The sequence below is a fragment of the Populus euphratica genome, unplaced genomic scaffold (assembly GCF_000495115.2).
Source record: "Populus euphratica unplaced genomic scaffold, PopEup_1.0 scaffold20.1, whole genome shotgun sequence".
Taxonomy (NCBI): domain Eukaryota; kingdom Viridiplantae; phylum Streptophyta; class Magnoliopsida; order Malpighiales; family Salicaceae; genus Populus; species Populus euphratica.
In genome coordinates this window covers 2615320-2624560 of record NW_011499854.1, presented here as the reverse complement: position 1 = coordinate 2624560, position 9241 = coordinate 2615320, and the positions used below count along the sequence as shown (strand labels likewise).

At 35.6% G+C, this 9241-nt stretch overlaps 1 protein-coding gene across 4 annotated transcripts; it reads right to left on the bottom strand.

The window, feature by feature from the left end:
- Positions 1–3848: 3848 nt before the first annotated feature.
- Positions 3849–8609, bottom strand: LOC105122705 (multiple C2 and transmembrane domain-containing protein 1-like). 4 transcript variants are annotated; one of them, XR_841737.1, is made up of 4 exons: positions 8354–8609; positions 7814–7850; positions 4986–7543; positions 3849–3955 (listed from the first exon to the last, which is right to left on the bottom strand). XR_841737.1 is itself a non-coding variant. In XM_011021968.1 (3 exons), exon 3 carries the CDS (start codon positions 7410–7412, stop codon positions 5085–5087), a length of 2328 nt encoding a protein of 775 aa, XP_011020270.1. In that variant the 5' UTR covers positions 7413–7543; positions 7814–7850; positions 8354–8609; the 3' UTR covers positions 4729–5084. The 4 variants fall into 4 exon arrangements, 2 of the variants coding, with proteins under 2 accessions (XP_011020270.1, XP_011020271.1); XR_841736.1 differs by lacking the exon at positions 3849–3955 and adding an exon at positions 4729–4877; XM_011021968.1 differs by lacking the exon at positions 3849–3955 and having other exon boundaries at positions 4729–7543.
- Positions 8610–9241: the final 632 nt, after the last annotated feature.

Sequence of the window (9241 nt, the reverse complement as noted above, 5' to 3'; positions counted from 1 at the left end):
ATAATTATCCATAGCCAAATTGTTGATCCAACAGGCAAATATATATACAGGTTGATGGTTTACTTCAGATTATTTTCTTCTTCTTTTTTTCATCTCTTTAAATTGTAAATTGATATCCCTGTTGACAAGGCATTCAAATTAATAGCGTGATTAATTCTATTTCTACCTTGTATTTAGTCTTCTTTGACTTGGCTTCACTTGAAATTAAAACTAGCAAAAGATGAATTGAATTTTATTGAAAAGGACAATAGAAACAAATTATTAAGCCATTTTTCAAAGGTTTCACACACCAATGAATTCTGTGCATGCACACCAGCTCCCTCCTAGTCTTATTTTCCTTAATTTCTACTGTCTGAATTCTTGCCCACAAGAACGATAGCTGAGTTTATGTTGTCTCCTTTTCAAACCTAATGCCTTGCTTTTGTACGTGCACCTTCATATGAAACTCGTTTCACACGAGAGAGAGATTCAAAAGAAAAAAAAAATAAATTAAAATGGTAAGCCTAACAAAAAAATAAATTAAAATGGTAAGCCTAACAAGTGCTAATTAAATAATTACTTTCAATAAAACCCAACACACTACCCAAAAAAAATAAAGAATCCCCATATGAAATAAAACATAACTATTACAGCCAAAATTAATGATAATTACTCAATCAATTAATTCTTCAAACAGAAAGTTAGAAATGACAACCTCCTCCTGAAGAGTGGTATTGCAGATTTACTCGCTAGCTAGCTTTTGCTTTTATTGAAATATAAGCATGGCCGCATGCAATACATTGGATGTTATTGCCAGATTTGATTGCACAATCTTGCCTTTATATTTTGGATTGACAGTTAGAACACGACTCGACATTGTTAAGGGAATGCACGTAGATCAATTGCTATTACCATGTCCCCTGAATTTATAGTAAAAACAATCTATCAACTCTTTATGAATATATAGGCAAGTATGGGTGGCATAAAGCAAGAAAGGTGCATATCCTTGTATAATTTGAAGCCCACTACACGAAAAACAAACATAATAAATTAAATTGAAATCTTTACTCCACTAGTTAACATCTTAAATATTTAACGCGGCAACCAAAATAATTAATCGTTAAGGATATGAGATGACGCTGGAGGCTTTTATATATATATATATAAAAGCTTACGAGGAGGGTCAGCCTATAACTAGCCAACTAGATTAGGTTTTAGAAAAATCAATCTAAAAATGATTTTATTTCACGTGGTTAACTCAATAAATAATTTTATAGGCTGATTAATCTAGTTAAAATACAATTTGATTTTTTAAAAACAATATTCAAAATAACATATTTTTTGAACTTTTATAAAAATTAAAAATATTATTTTAAATATGTAATCATGTCACTAATCTCACAAATGACAGGAGACGAGGGGATTAGTTGATTTTAAGCACGAAAGGCATCTATCTTCCCAAGAGATGTCTTCTAAAAAATCAAAATACACCATGTGTGCATTCTAGTGGGATTATACTTTTCAGGGGCTTATTATGTACATGTGAGCACACATCATTACTGATACTTTTTATGAAAACATCAATCATGTGGGGCTATTCAAGCTCCTCTCATGATGGCTATGATGATGTCACCCGCTAACAAAATATTGGAAAAAATAAATGGAAGTTTTTTTTAAAAAATTAATTATTAATAAATTATAATAATACTAACAATGTAATATTTTTTTTATTGAATCCCGAAATAATTTCATTGATTTATATTAATAAAATAATTTTATCTGTATATATTGACAATCTATGGAACAATTTTATCATATTTAGATATTGATACACATTATTATAATTGTTACAAATATAAAATGGTTTTAAAAGATCTTTTTAATTTTTATACAGTTAAATCAAGTTTATTTCGAGTTAAGTATTTAGTGATTCATACATCTTAATAATATATTTTTAAAATCTTAAGTTGCTGTAATTGTTTTTAGATTCAAATAAATTCAATTATTGGATGATATATTTTTAGTGACCTAATACTGCACCAATTTCTTTATAATTGTTCTTTATTTATATTAATGGAAAGAAAACATTTCATTCTAGCACAGGTTAAATTAAAAAGTTAAGAATCTCATTTTGGGTTCCATAAGCAATCTTCAAATATGTTCAACTAGAGAAATCAAATATCAGCTCTAAAGTAGGAGTGGAAATCAAAACGTGGGATTGACCACTCAACTCTTTCGTCAGGCTCTGCAAATGATGATGGTGGGAAACGACAAGCCATTCGTTGAGAAACGCCAAGGGGGCTGATGGGTTTGTAGTTTTACAGACATGTTACCTAGTTCTATGTGTGAACGAAAGTATTCAAGTACTCGTTGCTTCCTCTAACATTTGGAAATATTATTACACATGAATTACATGAGTCAACAGTCAACATTCATAAAACCAACAGTTTCCAATATTATTTCAGGACAACGGAAGCTGGGCCTGAGATTCAGATTTTCTAAATAAAAAATACAAAATCATCACAGGTCTAATGTACGATCCACTGTGCATTGGTCCATCCAATTTATTACAAGCCTGGATTACACCTTAACATCTCCGCTAGGCCTAATTCCATCACGGTGCTTGTCGGCCTGGGACCCCAATAGGTCAATTCCATAGTTTAAAAAAAAATTAATTTGGTGTTGAACTAGTTTAAGAAGTTATTCAAAACGATATTTTTTTATTGATTAAATTAATTTTGATTAACTTGTATAATCAATAACCTAATTCCAAGACTATATCATAAAATTGAGTTTAATAACTTAATTTGGGTTCTTGTTTTTTTTTGGATTTTGTGACTTACAATTCATAATTTAGATGCGAGATTATACACACACACACACACATGAAGATCAACAAAACTGTCCCTCTCTTCTTCTTTTCTCGGTAGAATGGGACACCAAGTAATGCATAGATTCTCGTTCAAATTCCACCCACAACAAAAATTAAATCAACATGAACATTTGCATGATGAAAGTCAAAAATCTTAAATTTTATTTTTGGACGGTAACCCTGGCACATTATTAATAAGAGCACTCCTCCATGAGTTAGAAACTCGTTTTCCCCATGTCTAGTTTATCTGGATTCCTGGGTCTCGAAGCGGCATGATGTGCTCCCGTCATGGGGCACCGAGATAATAAAGATGGTGCCTTACTCTTCATTAAAGAATATCACCACCTTGTCAATTGCAAGCATGGTCCCTAATGGAGTGAGCCAGGGAGTCAACCTGCCTTACCATGTTTCGGTCCATCTCTTGAACCATAGCTTTCTCTCGAAAGCCTAATAATAATAATAGCAATAATGTCTGTAGGGCACGATCGAATCACGATGGACAGCTTATCCTATTCAGGACCATAGTATATATTTATTATCGCACAACAATAAGTTCATGCCCTCTTAAAACCAACTCGGAACTTTCATTTTCTAGCATATCCTTGTCTGTTGTTTATCTATTCCATTTTTATTTGGTGAGTCAGATCCCATGCGTTGTTCCATCCATTGCGTGAAATTATTAAAAAAAAAAAGAAAAAAAAAAAAAGAAATCAAAAAAAAAAGATCCCTTGGTGATATTTTACGTAGACATGAGCATAGAGTAAAAATATAAAACTTAACCTTAGTGAGATTTGTCGCCATGGCTTACCCATCTAGCCATCTTCTCCTATCTGGTTTTCGGCCGAGTTGCGGCGGGGCTTCAAAATTAGCCCATTTTGAAATTAGAGACAAATTAACAACAGGACTGCTTCGATGTATGCATAATGGACAACATTTCGAATTCAATTTAGATGTTTTTTATAATATTTATATTATATTAATTACTAATCAAATAAAATAACTATCTAAGAAAAATCTATTTATTCAAACCGGATCATTGTCATTTCTGCTTCTCTTTTCTCGCCCCCACACACAAACCACTAGAGGAAGAGAACTTGATAACAGCTGTGAAGGATAAAAAAATAATAATAAGAAGAAGAAAAAAATAGTAATAAGAAGAAGAAAAGTTTTTTTTTTTAATTTTTCATTCCATTTTAACATGGAAACATCAAACATAAAATTTAAAAAATATAAAATATATTATTTCAACACATTTCTAAACAAATAAATATTTTTAAAAGTATCCATTAACTCAATACCGCTGCATAAAAAATTGTAAGAATCAATGGATGAACATATTCAATATTTCGTAACACAGTCAAATAATGCTACAACACCCCGCTATAGAAGCCGCTACAACCAATCTACTGTGGACTGCAAAATATTTATTCAATATATCATTAAACCGCTGCTTCTTCACCACATCCTGGTAAGTGTCACAACACACAGCTTAGATACAGAATATTTAGGCAAATCTAAAATATAATAGAAAACAGAATGCACATGTAGATCTAGTCTTTGCTCAGTAATAGCATTTATAATATGCTTTAGTTTAATAGAAAAACACAATAATTACTAAGGCAATCTTTGTCTTTCCACGTACCTTTGAATAATTTATCAAGTAAAATAAACACAGATTAACATGAACAAAGTCTGCTCAAGTTAGACAGGAAGGCAGGAAGTGGATATTAATTTTTCTCGCTGGCCATACAGGACGTCCTGGGAATGATAGGACACCTAACAAGCTAGAGAACATTACAATATAGAAAAGAACAAGTTGGTGCGCATTAATATAATCTAAACGGGCAGTTCTTTTTTAGTGGAAAAAAGAAGAGAGCAGGACAGGTGAAATAGGCTGTGTTTTAGTAAAAAATGACAAAGGAAAAAGAAGCCATTCCATTGCAGGAATATAACAAGGTTGAGATCAGAAATCCCAGTGGACACGATCTACTAGAAGGTTCACCAAAGGTTAAATTCCAACCAAAACCTACAAAATTACAAATGAAGATGGATTGATTACCATAAATCTCGAAAGTTGAAACAGAAATACTATTAAATATCTTTAAATAACCCGCAAATCCACAAAACCTACAACCTTCAGAGGAAGGCTACACGATGTGCCAGAACCACCATCTTCTTCTCTGACTTGACAAGATCAGATGCAAAATGCAATTGCAGATAAAACTGGCTTTGCTCACAGCATGGAATCGGTTCTTGCTGGCAACCGCCGGAAGAAATTGAGTGGAACTGAAGGAAGTTTGTGGCGGAACCTGGGATGTCTCAGCACATACAATCCAATGAGAAGTGCCACAACTTGGAAAGGAGTAACATATAGAACAATGGCAGCAATCAGACAAAAAAGCACAAACAGAGCTGTGGCCCTTGGGTCTCGCCAGCTCAGTAAAGATTGCAGCCTCTCCCCTTGAGTAGCTAAATCACCAACAACAGTCTGAATCCTCCCTGCAATACTTCTCAAACGATCATATCTCATCCTAACAATATCAGCTGTCTGTGAAGTTGGGAACGTGTCAAATTCCTCATCCAATTCATCGGGATGAGCAGACTCCGCATGAGAGAGACGAGTGTCCATGTGAGGAGGATGCCTTGGCCTCAATCTATAATACCAGACACCAATCAGGAAGAGATACAGGAAGATTGTGGGCAAGATAAGTTCTGGATAGAGGACTAGGATTATAAACAAAATGTGAATCAGCACCGTGGTGATTGAGTTTTTCCAATTGCATATCTGATCAAACCATTTCCCCATAGCAATTAGCCCACCGAAAACGTTCATGATTCTGAAAAAGTTGGCTTTACTTCTTCTCATACTCCACATGTGAGACCCCACATCCAGCATATATTCAACAATCTCCTTTCTTAATGGTGGCTCTGACCGGCTCAGCCTTGCTGACACAATCATAGTGGCCTGATGCCTCAAGCTCTCTAGCTGGCTGACAGTCAGTGGATGGATATAGTGCATCTTTGGCAGCAAAGGATGTGAGTACATGTGCATCATATTGAGCAACGATGAGCATGTAAAACGAACTGCCAACTGAATTTCACCCATCTTTTTGACACCATTACGATGCAGGACCAACAGTGGATAGGAGTGTGTGTAAACCCTTTCAGTTTCAAGTGTGGAAAGACGGATTCGTACCTTTCCAATCCTTGAATCCCTTGACCCACCAGGCTTGTCCCCTCCATGCAAATGACAATTATCAAAGACCCCAATTGTTATGACAGTACAGGGATCGAAAACCTCCCAAGTATATTGCTCGTTCCACTTGGGCGTGAAACTGTCAATGATGGTTCTGGTACGAACCCACTTCTGTCCATATTTTGCCACACAGTATGCATCAGTTGTTCCCCGACCATCCTTTGCCTTCATGGGCATCAATCCCTGAGCATTGAGAATACCCAATTCAAGTACCCCTATGCTGTGCTTCCACAGCTGTTTAGCTGTCGGACGAAGATCACTACTATAGTGTGTTGATTCATCCAGAACATGATAACCACCCTCCAAGCAGATCCTCATGTGAATCCTGCTGGCAAACTTTATTTCTTTCTTCTTTTCCCCTTCTACAACAACATGTTTCTCCAGATTAAACCACCTAGTGTTCACAGGTTTATGGTCCAACCTTCTGTCTACATAGTGCATTGAAATTGGGCATCTCCCCAACACTTCATCCTTGTTGGGCGCAATTCTATCTTCCACACTCAAAATCAAGGGCTCCTCAAAAGGTTCTGATGCGACAAACATAAGGTCCTCATTCCACATAGGATTAATACTCCTGCTAGGAGAAACTCTTGTTCTCAGGACTTGATTTCCCAGGATAGCTTTAACATATACTTCTGGATACCTGCCTTTATCACTCGGTACCAGGTCCTGTGCTTCAATCACATTGACCCTCAAATACCATAATTTCGGGGAGAGATATACCTTGGACCGAATATTAGCAAGACTATCTGTTCCACTAATAGTAGCAGCATCTGAATGCCATGCTTCTGGAAAAGCTTCATCAGCCTGTGTTCCCATCCATACCGCTAGCATCAATTCCCCCCTAGATTTATCTCCTTTCCTATCCTCCAACCGATACCACTGTGGTGCCAGAGGACTATCAGGAGGGACACGCTTTGGTATCTCATTCATATCAAATAAAACCCGGCCAATAAAATCATCCTTCACGAGATCCTTATCCTTAACAGTAACCTCAAGCATCGATGCCTGAATCCGCTCCTTTGAAAATGCAAACACCTGGTTCCACTCCGGGTTCGACTTCTTCTCAAAATGCCGAGTGGTGCCCTTATAGTTTCCAAGTCTAACTTCCACGTAAGGATCACAACTACCTGTAACATCCTTCGCAGGCAAGTCCTTGGCCTTAACGACCCGGACATAAAGATAGTGCATCTGCTCCACGAGATCATAGGTGCTCGTAAGCTTGTCACCAGTGATCTTTCCCCCTCCAAGATGGGGATAGGTCTCTTTCAATAGAAAATCATCCTGCGGTGGCTTCTGCATCATGTTGGCTCAATCAAGAGACACCCGAAAAAACAACCCCAATAGTCCTTTTGAAGTTGAAGTTTAGGAGCTTGTCTTCTAAGGAACCAAAATCAAAACAAGCTTTGATTTCTAAGTCTTTCAATTCGAAAACCCTGAAATATAGGAATAAAATATTGCAATCAGCCGTTACTAATTACCAAACTAAGAGTAATTTAAATAGTCAAGGAGACTTCATATTAGGAAAGAAAACAAAAATCCAAACATTCAAAGAACCAACAATAACCTTAACAGATAAATATGAAACAGAATACCAAAAGAAAATTGAAACACAGAACTCAAAACGACATATTACACAAGTATAAGGAAAAACTACACAATGATCTTTAATATTTCATCGGATCCTTTAAATGACTGTTACTTACAAAAAAATCCTTAAATCTTCAGATCTGAAACCGAACACTGTCAACAAAAAAAAAAAAAGACACGGCAAAATTATAATTCAAAACATCAAATGATATATTGATTCAAATTTTTTTAAAAAAAAAACCTCACAAACTGCACCGTAAACTTTCTTTTTTCGCTTGGTTGCTCAGAAAATGTAGAAATATCCAAGAAAATAAACCGTTTACTATCACTGATTTTTTTAAAAAAAAATTCCTTTTCATCAACTTAATAAAAAAGCACACTCAAAAACTCTTGTTTGGTTTCTCAGAAAGTTAACAAGAAGAAAATGGGTTCTAACACAGCTTGAATAGAGTTAAGATTTTTCAGGCTGTCCTTCACTTTTTTATCTTATTTTCACAGAAAATAAAAGTAATGAATAAGCAAAGTAGGTCACGGAATTTTATTTTTTTTTTACCACTACAACTTTGAAAACCAGGCTAACAACATAAACCAGAGCAAAATAAAATAAAAAATTGTAAGAAACTAAAATGCGAAAAAAAGGATTGCTCCTAGCATACCTCGAAAAACATGAGGAAGAAGATCTAGAAAAAGATCCCTAGCGCTCCCTCATCTACATAAACCGGGAAGAGATAAGAATGAAGAAGAGAAGATAACTCTAGAGAGAGCGGAGGAGTCTCAATAGTGCTTTTGCCTTTTGTTTTATTTTATTTTAGTTTTAATTTTAGCAGGAGTATTTGCTTTTTCTCTTTAATGAATCTGCGAGAATACACACAGAACATACTCTCTCTCTCTCTTTTGCCCTCTCTCTCGTTTCGGCTCTCTGTTGCCTTGTCTCTGTTTGCGAACAGAGAGGGGGGGCGTGTAAATAACAGCGGTAGGGGCTCGCGCGTGTAGTGACCGTTCTTCTTAGGAGCGTTGTGGTGTGTTTTTTTTTGGTGGGTGAATCTGATAGTAGCGGCATGGAAACCTGGTAGGCAAAGAGTCTTTTCTGTTTTGTCATTGGATTCTTTTCATGTTGGTTGAGGTGGTGAAAATGATATTTCGGGAGGGTGCGGCTTTCTTTTGGTATTTTTAGTGTTAGTTCGTTAAGCGTGGATTAGAGTTAGGATTACAAGTAATTGCGTGGACTTGGGCCTTTTTTTAATTGGGTTTTTTAACTTGTCCAGGGAGGCTTGGCTCGGTGATAAAAATTAAAAAAACAATTTTAAGTGTTAGAAAACGACAATACATCTACTTCCATTACGTTTCGACAAGGTCTCAGTCAAATAATCTTGGACTCGATTTTAAGATAATGATAGGTGTCGGTTTTATAATGCTATAGCAACAGCACTAGATTGTTGCCCTGCTCCTACGTTGTGGTTTTTCAATGTAAGAAAAAATCGAGATTATTAAAAATACATGTGTAGCCTGAATTTATTTTATTTATCAAAAAAATTTAGAGAGTT

What these genes read in the sequence shown, in the direction of transcription:
- LOC105122705 (XM_011021968.1), bottom strand. Translation starts at nt 7,412, where the DNA reads ATGATGCAGAAGCCACCGCAGGATGATTTTCTATTGAAAGAGACCTAT.